The following is a 17,029-nucleotide window of genomic DNA, read 5'->3' as shown; positions in this document are numbered from 1 at the left end:
TCGCCAGAGCCTCAAGGTAGTCTAGACCAGCTGGAAGAGAGGAAGGGGAGGAGAGGGAAGGGGCAAAGGCTTATTGACTCCCATTCCTGCCCAATTTTCAAAAACCCGTTGGCCCCGAACCCTGATCCTCTTCTCCATAAATAAGACCTTGTCTTCTATAACTAAAGGGTCGACCCTTCTACCCGCTAAGTCCTCCCAGACAGGGAGCCCCCAAATCATTCAGCCCCGCCCCCTCTCCTCCATCCTCCCGATCCTGGTCTCCAGCGCAGTCGCCGCGTCCTTGAACCTTTAGCCACGCAGTGGGTGCGAGTGGTACCCCACTGGCTCGGTCTCGCTTCACCTCCCCTTAAGAGCTGGGCCAGCTCCCCTCCCACGCACCCCACCCCCACCGTGCACGCGTCCTCTAAGATTACCATAGAGTGCGGCGGCCCCCGCCCATCTCCTCAGGTCTCACCCATCCCCACCCCCCGCGGCCTTTGGTCGGACCGAGTGCCCACTCGGGAAGCGCAATAGAACCTTTCCCACGGCGCGCTGCGCTAGGCGCCCCCGCCCCCCTCCCCCACAGCCGGACCCTGCCCCGCCTCCAGCGCCCAGCCCCCCACGGCGTCCTCGGGCCCTACAATCGCCGCAGCTGCAGCCGCTGCGCAGGTCAGTCCGGGAGGGGGCTTCAGGCTGCGGGCTGGGCGCCCGGCCTCGGCTAGCCTAGCCCCGAGGGGCGGGTCCCAGGGCCCCCCAGCCTCCGCCTCTGCCTCACCGGAGGGGCCGGGCCGCTTACGTCAGGGACCTGAAACGAAGAGGAAAAAAAAAAAAAAAAAAACAAACCCAAGCCAGGCGGGAGCGGAAGGGGAAAAACTTTTTCTTCTCTTTTTCTCCTCGGGGTTGAAGTGCGGAGCGGAGGCAGAGGCAGTCGCAGGCTCGTCGCCTGGGAAGTCGGGGCCTCCGGGTGGTCCCGCAGCCGCGGCCCAGGCCCAGGCGAGGGCTCGGGCACGGGCTTCGGCAGCCGCGCGCCCCCCGCTCCCGGGCCAGTATGTGGGAGCCGGCGGACTTCGAGCGCCACTGGAGGGCCGAGTTCCCCGGGGAGCCGGTGCCCGCCATGCAGCTGGACTCGGTGCCGGCCATGGAGCTGGAGCTGGAGCGCTGCAAGCTCAACATGAAGCGGCTGCAACAGGTGCTGGCCGAGGAGAAGTTCAAAGTCATCTACCTGCAGACCGCCCTGGCCCGGGAGAAGCGGGGCTACGACTGCGACCGCTGGGGGGGCTGCGGCGGCGGGGAGCACGGCGGCTCCGGCTCCGGCCCCGCGGAGGAGGAAAGGGAGAAGGAGGCGCCGGCCACGGAGCTGCCGGAGCAGCCTCAGCCCGAGCCCCATGCGGGGCCCACCACGGCGGACAGCGGCCCGGGCGGCCCCGCCGCAGCCCCCCCGACCAGGTCTCCCCACTATGTCAACCTGGAGTTTCCTGCGTGGCTGGGGGCGCCCGGGGAGGGGGGCGCCGTGCGGAGCTTGACTGCCGCCATCCACCAGCAGCTGCAGCAGCCGCAGCTGCTCCTGAGGCCCCGGGAGGAGCCTCAGTCCGAACCCGAGCCAGAGCGCTCCCCCGGGGACGCCCGGCAGCCTGAGGAGCCCGTGGAGCAGTCCCCGGTCTTGGTCACCCCGGCCCCCGGCGCCAGCCCAGAGGAAGGCGAGGAACTGTCCCCTGGGGAGCCCGAGGCCCTGGGCGCCGCCGACGAGGGCGGGGACAGCAGCGACCACGACTTCGAGGTGGTGGATCTGAACGAGAAATTCGTCCTGGGGCACCTGCTGCTAGCACCCTGCCGCTTCCTGCCCCGCGAGGACGCGTCCGAGAAGCCCCTCCGGGCAGGGAGCCCCCATCGCTGGCTGCACCTGATAGGAGGCAAACGGCACCGGCGAAGCCGGGACCTGGACCAGCTGGAGGCGGAGGGCAAGGACGGGCGGTGCTCACCTCTGCCTCCGGAGGACCCCCACTCCCGCAGGGCCCGGGAGCATCTCCCACCCTGGAGGCGCAAAAGGTTCTTGGGGGTGCCAGGGCGAGACTCGCCGGGCCATAGCTCCCCCGAGAGGGGCAGCGACTGCAGCTACAACAGCTCAGACCACGAGGATGTCTCCTCCGCAGGTAGGCTCGTTGCTCGTCCACCGGTCCCCCCTTCCTTCCACCCTCTCCTGGGAAGACTGCCTCTGGACACTGCTCACCTCTGTCTTTTAGCTGTCATCTACCTCAGGCCGGGACGTTTAACCTCTTGGGGTGGGCTTGAAAGAGCTCAGATGTTTGTGGCCGGGGTGAGTTTGTGGAACTACGGGAGACCTGTAACAGATTTGGCTTAAGTGCGCTGCTGGGGCTCGCTCCCCCAGCTCTCTGGGGTTCCTCACGGCTCTGTTTGGTTGTCTAGCGGGGAGCTTCTTTCTGAGTGCTGCTGCCGCCCTTCAAAGCCCTCGGTACCTCTCAATTGGGCAATTGCAGCAGTCTGGGAATCGATCACTCTTTACTCTCTCTAGACATCTTTTGGCAGATTAATCGGCCTCGTTATGCCATTCATCAGTATTTATCTATCTATCAGCATCTATCCCTCAGACCCATCTCAGGCTTGCCATTGTTTAGATAACAAGATCTAATTCCACTGAGTAGTCAGTCATTCAAGGCCTTTCACTATCCGACGTCACCAGGGCTTTCCAGACTTACATCATTATACTCTTCTAGATTCCCTATGCGCTGTCCAATCTGGTTTGCTGATAGCCGGTTTCTTTGGCCTCCCTCCCTTTGGGTTATTTTTCCTCCTTCCTCTTTCTGCCTTGGGAAATCCTGTTTATCCTTCAAGCTCATAAGCTATCTTCTCCAGGAAGCTCTCCTAGATTTCACCATCTGGAAGTGACCTCTCTTTGCTCTATCACAGCACACTGTCCCTTTCTTAGATCGCTCATGCTTTGCTAGCTAGTTCACCGAGAATACATCTCATCTTCCTCCAAATACTGTAACCTCAAGGACTCGGCCTTGTATCTCTTTGCAACTCCTATGACAAACAGGATGCTAGTCACTTGTCTTAAGTCCCTGCTTGTTAAACTGTGCTTTGTGACCCCGTGTGGGGTCTTGAAACTGAACGCGGGGGTCACAAAATTATCCTTTATTTTCAGTAAATGTTTGATTTGTACACCTATTTTATATTCCTATATGCCCAGGGGTCACATAAAAATTTCTCAGAAGGGGAAAAAGCTTAAGAAACCCTAAGTTATATTAGTTGAATGGATAAGTACATGAATGAATGAGTTATTGGAAGGAAGGAGGTAGGAAGGTGAGCAGTTACGTGATTTATAGACTTTCCTGCCAATATTTGTGGATTGTTTGACTGTGACATAGGTAATAAAAGGCAGAGCTGAGATTCATCACCAGGCTGTATCTCCAAATCCATTCTTCTTTCCATTGTATCCCATCAGTTATCCATAGAAAAAGGATGATTTGGTGTGGAATTGGATCACGTTGTGACTGGGGGCATGGGCTCCTGGAGCCTGCTTCCCTTCCCGCATACTGAGGGGAAAGAACATTACCCATGCTGGGATGGTTCCAGAATCTCCATTATTAGATTTTATCTGGGTGAATCTGTATTTGAATGAAAAACTGTCTACTTTGCTAAAAGCACTTTTAGGGAGCCCATCAATTCATATGTTTTGATCAATTACGCTTATTCATTAGCAGAGAATGGGCTGCATTTCCCATAGGTAACATTTCTTTGGCTCAGGCTGGGAACAATTTTATATGCCACTTTAGCTTAAAGGATGAATGACAGGTTATTGTCAGATACCAAGGGGTCTCCAGACTTCACTTATTTTCTAGCAAACTGTATGCTGTCAGTCCAGAGTAAGAGCTTGCTCTAAACTCATCTGCTTCAGGAATTTCCTAGGGAATTATGGTCCATACTTCTAGAACCCTCAAAGGGTGCTAAGTACTTTCCTCATACCAATCTGAGTGATGCAAGGTATGTGGGAGCCCATTCTACAGAAGAGGAGACCCTGGCTCCTGGGGGAGAGTCTGTCCCAGAGGTACAGGTCTAGCAAGTATCAGAGCTAGGAATCTCCAAGCTTAATATTATTTCCAATGAAGCCTGTGCCTCTTTTTTTTTTTTTTTTAAAAACACTCAGTGTCTCCTTTTCCCCTTTAGTGGCCAAATCTAAAGACCTTTTTTCAATCCTCATACTTTTGTACTTCTCAGTAGCATTTGCCCTTATTGAGCATCTTCTTCTCTAGGATTTTTCTCTTTAGGTTTTCATAACATTGCACCGTCCAAGTTCTTCCCCTGCTTATTCTCCTTTGCTGGTTCTTCATGTCATGATGACTAATCACCATGGGTGTTCCCCAAGGTACTAGCCTGGACCCTCTTCCCTTTTTGCTCTATACTGTCTCATTTGTCAATCTCATTAGCATCCATGAATTCAGTTATCATCTCGATATCATCTAATGATTCCCAGGTCTCTGTATCCAACACACTCTCTCTTCTGAACTACAGTCATCCATTTTCCTTTTGAACATCTCAAACTGGAGATATTCACAAGTCCAGAACCAAACTCTACCTCTCCTTCCAAATTCTCTCTTTTTCTCAACTTCCCTTGTACTGTCCAGGGCACCACCATCCTCCCAGTCTCTCAGGTCTGAAACCATAGTGACATTCTTGAGTCCGAAATTTCATACCATGAATCTAATCTGTTGTCCAGTCTTTTCATTTATATCTTCATGACATCTCCCATCTATTCCCAATCTCTCTGCTCACACAGCCAATCACTGCACTGGCAAAGGTTCTTCCTACCTCTTACTTGGACTATTACAGAAATCTTTTCATTGTTCTCTCTCACTCGTCTCTCCCTATTCTAGACATGTAATTAGCCTGCCAAAGGTAAACTGAAGAGAGGCCAAAGACTAGAAGTTGCTTTTGCCAATAGGAGGCTATTGCAATATTGCTCTCTCTCTTTTTTAAGAGGTCCTCCTGACTCCAAATCCAGTGCTTTATCCACTAGCTGTCTTGTTATTTCCATATTCCAATCCATTTTCCACTCAGCTACCAAAACATTTTCCTAAAGTGTAGGATCCTATCCCGCCATTTCCCCTTAATATCTCCAGTAAATGTTAGCAGTTCCTTCTTCTCTGTAGAAGCAAAATATAAAGTATTCTTTTAGTATTGAAAATACCCCATAAAGGACAGCTAGATGGTGCAGAGATAGAGCACTAGCCCTGAAGTCAGGAAGACCTGAGTTCAAATACAGCCTCAGACACGTAACACTTTGTAGCTGTGTAACTTTGGCTTCGGAGTGGGAGGGGAGAAAAAGAAAATGCCCTATAAACTGCTTGCTTCCTACCTTCCAGGTTTCTCACACTGTACTCCCTTTCATGCTCTTAATGGTCCCCTGTGCTACTTCTCACTCAGGCTGTCCCATCTCTCACCCTACTCCTTCACTGCCTGTCCTTTGGAGCCTCCAGTGCTCTCCCACCTCTCCATCCTTCTTAGTTTACCTAGTGTTCTTTAAGATTCGGCCCAAATTTATCTACTGCAGGTCTTTCCCAGACCCTTGACCTTCTCTGAGGTTACCTTCCATCTATTCTGTCTATATCTTCCAAGTCCGTAATTATTTCCTTATTGTATGTCCTCTTAGAATGGAAGCTGCTTGAGGTCAGGTATTGTTTTTAACCTTCATATCCCCATTGTTTCTCACAGTGCCTGGCGCAGAGTACGCATTTTACAAGTGCTTTTTGACCCACCTAGTCCTGATACTTCCATCTCCACTCATCTCTTTGATATTCTTTGAATAATGTAGCTCCTGGACATGTCCTGGCTCATGTCATTTTCTTACCACTATGTGTCCTATTTGCCCCTATTCATTGACTATTGATTAAGCTCTGTGAACCTGGGCAAACAGGGTTAAGTGATTTGTTCAGAGTCAAATCTGAGATTTGGGGGTCTCAGATTAAAAAAAACCCGACAACAACTGGGTCCAGACTTTGTGATCCCATCTAGAGCCATAAAAATAAATAATAGCTCCAAAAAAAAAATAAATTGTATGTCAGAGACCATGTGCTCTACATGATTCATTTTCTTTATATCTCCCAACCTTTTGAAATATAAAATACTATGGACAAGTGCTGGGGGGGAGGGGGAGAGGAGAGAGAGAGAAAGAGAGAGAGAGAGAGAGAAACCTGAGATAATACCTTCCCTCATGTAGCTTACACGCCAGTAGAGGTATGTGTACATGTCATTTTAAGAGGGAAAGGGTAAGTTGGAAGTTTAGGAAAAGCTGGTTGGTACCTGATATGAATCAGGAGAGAAGCTAATGATGATAAGAATCAGAAGTGAGAAGGGCAGATTTCCAGCCATGGGGTCAGCTTCTTTGACATAGAGAGTAGAGCTGTTTGCTGGGAAGCCACCTTACACTTGCTCCTCTCCCAGCTACTCATGCCTTTTTCCATCAACTCCTATATGTCTTTTTTTCCCCCTGAGGCAATTGAGATTAAGTGCCCAAGGTCACATAGCTAGGAAGTGTTAAGTGTCTGAGGTTAGATTTGAACTCCTGTCCTCCTGACTTCAAGGCTGGTGCTCTATCCACTGTGCCACCTAGCTGCCTCTCCTATATGTCTTTTTAATGTGGATGTGAATCCTCTATTAAAGAGTAAATTTATTGCTTTTGTCTTTGTATCCTCAATTAGCAGGACAGAGCTGTCATGCTAATAAATTCCTTTTGATTGATTAATTGACCATAGTATGTGTGAAGTAAGTCTGGAAAGGTGCTGTCTAGATTCTAGGAGGCTTTAAAGGCCCAGTTGAAGAGGCTGTATTTTATCCCAGAGGCAAGAGAGAGCCACTGAAGATTTTTGAGTAAGGTAGTAAAATTGCCAGACTTATGAAAATAAGTGACTTGGATAGATGGAAAGAGAAAGAGGGAGAGGGGGGAGAGTGAGGGGAAAGGGAGAGGGAGAAGGAGAGGGAGAGAGAGGGGAGAGGAGAGGGGAGGGATGGACAGAGAGCTAGAGACACAATGATGGATGGAGAAAGAGAGTGACACAGAGGGATGGACAGGCAGAGATGGGCAGAGATGGAGAAAGACAGAGAGAGGCAGGCAGCAAGAGAGAGAAGCAGAAAGAGAGAAACGGGGTGGGGGAGAAGCACACACACACACACACACACACACACACACACACATAAAGAGAGGGAGACAGGCAGAGACAGAGGGAGACAGGCAAACAGGCAGGCGGGCAGAGACAGAGACAGGTGATGATAGACAGAGACAGGTGGTGATAGACAGAGAGACAGAGGGAGACAGACAGAGACAGAGGGAGACAGACAGAGAGACAGAGGGAGACAGACTGAGAGACAGAGGGAGACAGACTGAGAGACAGAGGGAGACAGACTGAGAGACAGAGGGAGACAGACAGAGACAGAGGGAGACAGACAGAGACAGAGGGAGACAGACAGAGACAGAGGGAGACAGACAGAGAGACAGAGGGAGACAGACAGAGACAGAGGGAGACAGACAGAGACAGAGGGAGACAGAGAGACAGAGGGAGACAGACAGAGAGACAGAGGGAGACAGACTGAGAGACAGAGGGAGACAGAGAGACAGGTGATTACAGACAGAGACAGAGGGAGACAGACTGAGAGACAGAGGGAGACAGACTGAGAGACAGAGGGAGACAGACAGAGACAGAGGGAGACAGACAGAGAGACAGAGGGAGACAGACAGAGAGACAGAGGGAGACAGACAGAGACAGAGGGAGACAGAGAGACAGGTGATTACAGACAGAGACAGAGAGATAGAGGAAGACAGGCAAATAGGCAGGCAGGCAGAGACAGAGACAGACAGACATAGACAGACAAATGGGGGAGGGAGAGAGAGGGAAGAGAACAAGAAGAAGAGGAGGAGGAGGAAGGGGAGAGAGCATGAACGTGCATATAAGGATGATGGACAGGAAGGGAAAATAGGAGGTGATCCATTGATTATTGGTTCAAGTTCCTCGACTAAAATGTAGAGGACAGGATCGAAAGCATAATAGAAGGCTTATCACTGGAAGGAAGGCTCCCTTTTTCTCAGATTGGCACAAAGGAGGAAAGAATGTAGAATGTTATAGAGCAGTTTTGAAGTTGGGAGAAGAGGGGGCTTGGAGAACAAGGCTTTGACCTTAATCAGCAAGTAGGAGGTGACAACAGCTATTAAAAGGAAAGAGGAAGGGGCTGGCATCAGAGGCTTGAGGAGAGAAGAGAAGGTTTGGAACAGAACATATGAAGAGTTTGATAAGAAGCACTCAAGTAGAAAGGCAAAAAATCATAAAACGGATTAAAGCAGAAGTGAGCAAAAAGTTCAGAGAGGAACACAATTATGGCGATTTTGTTGCTACCTTATTAAATTTAATACATACTTGAAAATCAGTCAGATATAACAAATGCACAGTTTCATGCAGTTTTTTTGTTCTTTATATATCAGAATGTTTGTTGGTGATTAAATTCATATTAAGAAAAAATTTTCAAAAAGAATGTGGGGGTGGAGTGGGGAATAAAAGGTACCCCCCCTACTCCTTTTGCTCCAGTCTTTTCCTTCACCTTCCCCCACCCCCTATACCTTGGTAGAATGTAAACCTCTTGAGGGCAGGAAGTATTTCCTCTTTTGTCTTGGTAAACCCCACATCTAGAAAACACGATTTCCTATTCAGTTGTTTTTTAGTTGTGTCTATGACTCTTCATGATGCCATTTAAGATTTTCTTGGCAAAGGTACTGGAGTAGTTTTAGCTTCTCCCGCTCATTTTGCAGATGAGGAAACTGAGGCAATCAGGGTTAAATGCCTTGCCCAGGATCACTTAGCTTATTAAATGTCTGAGGGCACATTTGAATTCAGGAAGATACATCTTCCTGATTTCAGACTAGGCACTTTATTCATTGTATCACTTGCTTGACACATTGAGGGCCTTTCATTATCAAATGATGGGTAGGAAATTCTTGTTCCCATCCAGATGACTCTTAGGATTAATCCAAAAATCATTTCGATTAACCCCTTCATTTTACAGAGGAAGAAACTGAAGTCCCAGAGAATTAAGTTGTTTGTCCAATGGCAGATTGCAAGTTGGAGGCACGATTTGAACCCTCTTGAGGGTTTCCTGAGGCTGCTTGGAATTGGTACCTTCTGCTCATTCTTCAGCAAGGAAGTATATCCTTGCAGGATTTTACTAAAAGTGGTAGTGAAGGGGGTGGGGAAGGATGTGGTAATTTAATTATCTTGAAGCCTTGACATTCTACCATCACACCCTCCTTCCTTCCCCATCACTCTAACCTCCACCCACTGTTTATGGCCCTAAATACTTGAACAAAGGTCAAGTCTGTAATGCAGAGCTTTGTTGCACAATTTGAGTTTTCTTTTATTTCAGAGTCATAGTAAATATGGCTCGGCCTCCAGATAGCATGTGACCCTTCTCATAAGGGGCCCCTTTTACTGAGGTGTTCTCTTAGTAGACATCATGAATCCCCAGCAGATTTCCAACCTGCCCTTATTCTGTTTCCCCTGGCCCCAAGAAAACCAGCTTACATGAGTTAGCATTTCTGTATTTCCTGCCTTTTTTTTTTTTTTTTTTTTAAAGCATCCTGCTTTAGAAGGTTGGGAAGGAGGTTTCTCAGGGAATCAAAACACAAATTATATCTTCTGGTAGACAATTAAAAGCCCTAAGACTTGGAGAAGAGCTGAGAAAATGTCTCCAACCATTGAATTGAAGAAATGGGAGACTCTCAGAGTAGAATGTTGTATATATTGTCAGACACATTTCATGTCCTGGTTAGTTTTGCTGAACTCCTTTCCCCACCTCTGTCTTTGGTACAGCAGATAGTTTGCTGGCTAGAGGATAACAAACAGAAATGAATGTGAGATAAAAACAAAAGACATTAATTTAAAAAAATTAAAACCAAAAATAAAAGCCCAAGCAACCTCTTGGATCTCGGTGTTTGATTAAATCATCTCATTTTAGTTACTTTTCAAGAGGGAGATCTGGGTACTACTTATAATGAGGGGAAGAGTCTGTTAAAACCATCTCTTAGTCATAGGCCGGATTTCACTGTCACAGGTGAGAGTGACACTTTGTGTGTACCAAACAATATTTCCTTGGAGGTAAGCAAGAAAGGAAGTGCCACAGACAGGTCACCATCTCCTTGGGTCTCGGCGTCCTTCATTGTGAAATGAGGATTTTGGACCAGATGACCTCTAAGGCCCCATCTGGCTGGAGATCTCAGATCTTGTTTAGATTATAGATCACCTTCCTGGCCATCCCTTGTCTACCCTTTTCTGCTTTTTCCCTCTGCAGCTCTAGTGTTCCTTTCTTTATTGTCTTCCTCTATTAGAATTTAAGCTCCATCAAGACAGTATTCAGCGCATTGCCTGGAATACAGTAAGTGCTTAATAAATACTTTTAAAAATTCATTCATTCTGGGGAGAGTTATCATGCTAAAATGAATGAAGGAGGAGGTGTAGACTTCTGGGTTAGGTGGAGGTACCTTCAGAATTCTGGGCTCTTTTCCAGAGACCCAAATCTTCTAATAACTTAAGAGATGGCAGTATCCAATAAGTAAGAGCTAGTTTTCCTCATGGGGGGGCTTCTTGTCCTCTCTCAGGAAGGGAGGGAAGGAAAGAGGGAGGAAAGAAGAAAAGAAGGAAGGAAGGTCCTTCCACGTACTCAGATGACTTCATTTCTAATTTATTGGGTTCCCCTTTCCCTTTCCTTTTAGTGAGCAAGATTGTGCCTCTTACCTCCCCTCTCTTTTCCCCTGGGAAAGTTCTTCATAAATTCAATGGGTGATTCTAAAGAACTTGAACTTCCAGTCCAGGAGATTTGGTTTTTCATCTGATTGTTATTTTTTTCATTCCCACAGGATAAAACTGTAGAATGATCATAGTCACAAATGTTGAGCTGGAATAGACCTAAGAGATCATTTGGCATATCTCCTTACGTTACAGATGGGAAATTGAGACCCAGAGTGGTTGTAATTGGTCTGGTAATTTGAATCAGACAAATGTGGGTACTTTGTCCCTTTCTCCCCACCAGCCCTGCTGCCCCTTCCCTGCCCAGCATGAATGAACTAAGCAGAAGCTTAGTTCTTTTCTCCCTAAAGTCTGTCTTTTAGCCTTTCTCCTTAGGGGCTTTGTACTGTGTCTGGCACAGAGGAAGTATTTGATAAATCCTTGTTGATTGATTGATTTCAAATCTCTCCATCCCTTGAATACGCAATAGATAATTACAAAATTAAGGCCTTGTGATTATTATTACTCATCTAGCAGGTGGATGGCTATTTGCAAGAAAGAGTTATGGAGATTGGATAAATGATCTCTCCAAAGGAAAAAGCAATATAATGGGCATTCATTAAGTGCTGGAACTGTGTTAGCCACTGGGGACACTGAGGCAGGACAGCATATGTTGAGTAATAGAACAGAACAGTAATACCGAGCCCTTGCCATAAAGAATCTTTCATTCTCTGGATGGGAAGGGGAGGGGGATCTTTTTGTGTTGGGTACAACACCCAATACAATGCCTGGCACATAATGGGGGAGAAAGGTAGCCCTCAGACTTGTGATTTCTTTGTTGGAGATGAGAAAGCTTCCTTTGCTAATTCCTGTCAATGGCTTCCCTGCAACTTACCACACTGTCTTAAAGAGTTGTCTGAAGCATTGTAAGGCTACATGATTTGTTTAGGTTGAAGGGCTTGCACTCTATGTTTCAGAAGGGTCCGATAAAATAAACAGAATTGTTTAGCCTAGAGAGAAGAAGAATTAGAGGGGACGTGCTCATAATAATGGCTAGCATTTACCTAGAGTTTTCCACTTTGCAAAATACTTTACAAATACCCTTTCATTATATCCTCACAACAACATTGGAAAGCAGGATTTATTTATTTTTCTCTTTAAAAAAATTTAATAATAACTTTTTATTTTTCCAAATACATGCAAAGATCATTTTCAACATTCACATCTGTAAAACCCTATGTTCCACATTTTTTTTCTCTCCCTTCTCTCCTTCCCCTAGATAGCAATCAATACACTATAGGTTAAACATGTGCAATTCTGTACATATTGCCATATACATATACACGTTGCACAAGAAAAATGAAATCAAAAGGGAGGAGGGAAAAAAGAGGGGAAAAAAACCCAAGCAAACAAACACCACCACTACCAAAAAAAAAAAAAAGCTAAAAATTCTCTGCTTTGATCCACATTCACTCTCAGTTTCTCTCTGGATGTGGATGACTCTTTCCAACACAAGTCTATGGGAATTACCTTGAATCATCTCATTGTTGAAAAGAGCCAAGTGAGAGGTAGGGTTTTTTATTGACTCATTTCACCGATGAGGAAGCTGAGGTTGGGAGGTTTAGTGACCAGCTAGTGAGTGGTTTGAGTTGAAATTTGAACAGAAGGGTTCCTGGTCTGTCCATTTTGGTGCCTATCTATGTGATAATTGACTGAGAATATTTGGAAAATTTTTCATTTAGAAGACTGACTAGATTGGTTCTCTTTAGTCCCCAAGGATAGAAACAGGTGCTATGAGTGAAAGTTGCAAAGAGTCAAATTTCCCAAAATGAAATAAAGTGTCTCAAGAGGTATTGGTTCCCCACCTTGGAGGTCTTCAGGCTTCCAAGCCTGATGACCATGGATGACCACTTACTGGTTCTGAGTAGGGATTCCTTTTGAGGATGGATTAGATTAGATGGTGGCTAAAATCTTTCATCTTACAAATTCAAATCCTGTGATATAAATTAGAGACAATTCTTTTTTTTAAGAGTTGAGAAGATGGGCTTTCTTTTTTAATTAAAGCTTTTTATTTTCAAATATATACATAGATAATTTTCAACATTCACTCTTTCAAAACCTTTTTTTTTCCCCTTTCTTCCTTCCACCCCTTCCCCCAGACAGAAGTGATCCAATGTGTTAAACATGTGCAATTCTTCTATATGTGTTTCCACAAATATCATGTTGCAAAAGTAAAATCAGATCAAAAAGGGAAAAAATGAGAAAGAAAACAAAATGCAAGCAAGCAACAACAAAAAAGGGCAAAAATACTATGTTGTGGTCCACACTCAGTTCACACAGTCCTCTCTTTGGGTGTAAATGGTTCTTTCTATCACAAGATCATTGGAATTGGCCTCAATCATCTCATTGTTGAAAAAAGCTCCATCCATCAGAATTGATCATCATAAAATCTTGCTATTGCCACATGTAATGATCTTCGGGTTCTGTTTATTTCACTTAGCATCAGTTCATGTAAGTCTCTCCTGGCCTTTTAGAGACAATTCTTAAATTAGTTCCTAAACCATACCCATCTACCACATGATGCGGTCTGTGTTTCATTGTGGGGCATATTGTAGGTGCTTAATAAAGTCTTTTTGATTAATTAAACATATAAGGAGTTGTATATATGCCTGATAATTTTAAGATGAAAGGGAGAGACTACTTTGGTCCTTTTTATCCCCAAGAGGGTCCTCCTTAAACTACAAGACATCTAGGTCTCTTCATACCATAGAATCTAAGTACAGTTTCTGGTACAATGTAGTCTCTTAATTGTTGTTGTAGTTTGATCATGATGTCAGGGAGGTGAGCCATGACATGGAAGTGAATTGGATTTAAGTGAGGCAGGAAGTGCAAAGTCACCAGTCTCATTCTCTCCTCCAGAGCCATCTGGGTCCAGTGGCCAGATATAGATCAGGACAACTGGAGATGGCCTTGGATACAGAGGAAGACCTTAGCCTTTTTAAGCTCTTTAAACATAATTTAAACATTTAAATTTTAAGTTAAATTAAATTAATAATAATTACTACATTTCCTTAAATCAAACATTTAAACAACAGTTCTTACTGACTTCATAGGAAGTTAGGACTCCTGATTTTTTGTTTTTCTTTTCTTTTCTTTCTTTATTTCTTTTGTGTGTGTGTGGGGGGGGGACAATTGGGGTTAAGTGACTTGCCCAAGGTCACACAGCTAGAAAGTATTAAGTTTCTGAGATCACATTTGAACTCAGGTCCTCCTAACTTCAGGGCTGGTGCTCTATCCACTGTGTCACCTACCTGCCCCCGTGCTCCTGATTTTCCCTTTCTAAAAGATGTTGCTACTGTTCTTCACCCAGCCATGCAACCCAGTTGCATTTCAATGAGACTATGACTTTTTTTATCCATATTATAGCCTAACTTAATTCCTATCAGACAGACTAAATTTCTCAGCATGGCCTTCAAGGCCCTCACACTTGAGCTCCGCTACATCCATCGGACCTTATTCCCCACTAATTACTCATCTTGTGATAGTGAGATGTGTCCTTTCAGAAGATTTCCCTTTCCTCTGAGTCACCTTATCATTTATACTCTTACATGGTACACATCTATGCTACTACTTTGGACATATTTACCCTCTTTAAATTGTTTACAAGCACATTTGTGTGGTATATACTCACACTGACACAGTGTGTAGATATTTATTATCATGCAGCAGAACTTCATTAGTTCTTTTTCTGGAAATGGATGTTTCATCATGAGTCCTAAATTCAAATCGATTTGGACTATGGTTAGATCCATTTAAAGTTAAACTGACAGTGAATTAACGTGCCTATCTTCCCAAAGGCCTCCAATACTTACTGTTCCTGGTTTGGGGGCATCTTTGTCAATTTTTAGGGTATGGGATAAAATGTAAATTATGTTTTTGATTCACACTGCTCAGAAGAACTTTGTGCAGATGACTTAATAGCCAGAACCACGCTCTCAACACCCATGATTCCCTCTCCACACTGGTGTGGTAAGCCCTAATCACGGATTATTGAGGTACCGTGATTGCTTACACTGTTTTGGAAAACAGTCTCCTGTTTATGTACATTTGCTGGACTTAGAGCAAAACATCCTTGGTCCCCATCTGGTTCTTCTTACCCATTTTTATAAACTGTGTAAATTCATTTAAAACCAAAATAGTCTCTCTTATTATTTTCCACTGATACGTCCTGTATGATGCTGCTGCACTGTGCTGTGTCATTGTCCTGCACCTCTATCTCTGAGGTTACCATGCAGGAAATCTGCATCCTGGCAGCCCTGGGGCTGGAGCTTTGGGTTCTCATCGTGCAGCTGGTTGTTAGCTTCAGCCTGCCTGAGGGAAGCAAGCAAGGGAACTGTCTCAAGCCTAGGGCACAGCTAGCAGCTGCAAAACAAATATGGTTTTGGTTTTTGTTCTTAATCGTTGCATTGATTTTCAGAAATGGTTTAGAATAGTTTCCAGCATTAAAAAGCACAAAAAATAATTAACAACATATCAAAACTTAATTGGGGAGAGGATTGTATTTGCATTTAGAAAGACTAGGGAGTCCTGGCTCAGTCACTTGGTTCCACGGGGCAGAACCAGAAGGACACCTGGGCCAGGCTAGAAAGATCTCAACTAAGAGAGTAGAGAAGGTTTCAATTTCCCAACTGATTCTCACAACCTCTGTGATTTAGGGAAAGTCATTTAACCTTTTGAAATCCTAATATCCTCATCTATAAAATGAAACACATAGATCTTATCTCTAAGGTCCCTTACAGATTTAAATCTTGGACCTAAGGTTGATGTATATGTTATTGGTAGAGATGGAACTTCAGCTGAGATGTTGGGCAAGTTATACTATTCAGGGCCTTGTTTTTCATTTGTAAACCGAGGGCTGATTGAGTGGGTAGAAGAATGCTTCTTCTCTTCTATGAACTAAAAGTTCTGTTGGCTCATTCTAAACATTGAAGGCTCTTGGACTAGACCAGCTGTCTTCCCCATCCTCCTGCCTGCACCTAGGCAAAAGTGAGGAGTAGGTGGTTTGTCTTAGAGGCGCTCTCATCCTTTCTCTCTGTTCTTCTCTCTATTGGTTACTTTGCTGGTTCTTGAGAAGGGGTGTGTGTGTGTGTATGTGTGTGTGTGTGTGTGTGTGTGTGTGTGTGTGTGTGTGTAAAAGAGATAGAAAATGTATATGTGTGTTAAAGAGAAACAAAGAGTGCATGTGTGTATGTGTGTGTGTGTGTGTGTGTGTAGATGTGAGAATGTGTGTGTGTGAGGGGGGAGAGGTTGTAAGAGAGACGATATATATGTGTGTGTTAAGAGAGACAGAGATAAAGTGTGTGTATAGATGTGAGAATGTATATATGTGTTTGGGTGAGTAAGAGAAAGAGAGAGAGAGACAGAGAAAGGAGAGAGAAGAGAATGTGTATATGTGGTGGGAGAAATATATTTGGTAGTTGGGTTCCCAGTCCAACCCACAAAACACTACTATAATGTGGCTGAAGTATTATATTACTATACAATAAATAATGATGGGAGCTCTCCATGGAAGTTGTGCCATACATTCTCTTTGCCAGGTATCACTTATGAAAACCCTTAAATATAGTCCTCTTTAAAAAAAAAAACAGCTTTATTAAATAAATTTATTTAGGCTGACCTGAGAATTTAACTAATACGGGCATATACTAGTATAACTTGTATACCAGTCTTTGGAGGGGGAATCTATTCCATATTTCAAAAAACCAGCTTAAAAGACTTCTGGAAATAGCCAGCAAGTTGGTTAGACTGCTGTAGTGCTGTGCTAGATAGAGCTGGTGGCTTGGGGGTTTATGGTTGGTAAAAATTTTCCCTCCTTCACGGGTGATACTTTTGGCAGCTCCAGACCTTTTTGCTCAGAAGAGTTCAGCAAATATTCACTCTTCAAAGTCCCTAAGCTTTGGTTAGGTGGGCTTATGTCAAAACAGCCCAACCAGGAAAGTAAAGAGAGTACCTCTGAAGGGGAAGGGAATGTTAGCCCTGGCCAGTCAATTGGCTCCCAAGAGCTGCCCACAAAGGATCAGGATGTTCTTCCAGGTTTATTCCTGGCCTGTGGCCATCCCTCTTTGAAGGCTGCTCAAATATATACAAAGGTATAGGAAGAGCTAATGATAAGAAAGCCCTTGGAGAATGAAGAAGTACTGTTATAGAGCAAGACTGATAAGTAAAAAGGAATTGGCTGGAGCCTGGAAACTTGGGAGCTAATGAGCCTG

At 45.1% G+C, this 17,029-nt stretch overlaps 1 protein-coding gene across 1 annotated transcript in view; it reads left to right on the top strand.

The window, feature by feature from the left end:
* The first annotated feature begins 515 nt into the window (after positions 1-515).
* The window catches only part of ABR (ABR activator of RhoGEF and GTPase), a 283,141-nt gene continuing 266,627 nt past the window's right edge, over positions 516-17,029 (top strand). Inside the window, exon 1 of the mRNA XM_051992220.1 lies at positions 516-2,129. Within this exon, the coding sequence (XP_051848180.1) occupies positions 1,028-2,129 (1,102 nt within the window). The 5' untranslated portion in view covers positions 516-1,027. The remainder of the gene's footprint in view (positions 2,130-17,029) is intronic.

The sequence above is a fragment of the Antechinus flavipes genome, chromosome 4 (genome assembly GCF_016432865.1).
Source record: "Antechinus flavipes isolate AdamAnt ecotype Samford, QLD, Australia chromosome 4, AdamAnt_v2, whole genome shotgun sequence".
NCBI lineage: Eukaryota > Metazoa > Chordata > Mammalia > Dasyuromorphia > Dasyuridae > Antechinus > Antechinus flavipes.
Note: the sequence above shows the minus strand (reverse complement) of the source record. Positions and strands in the feature narration are given on the sequence as shown.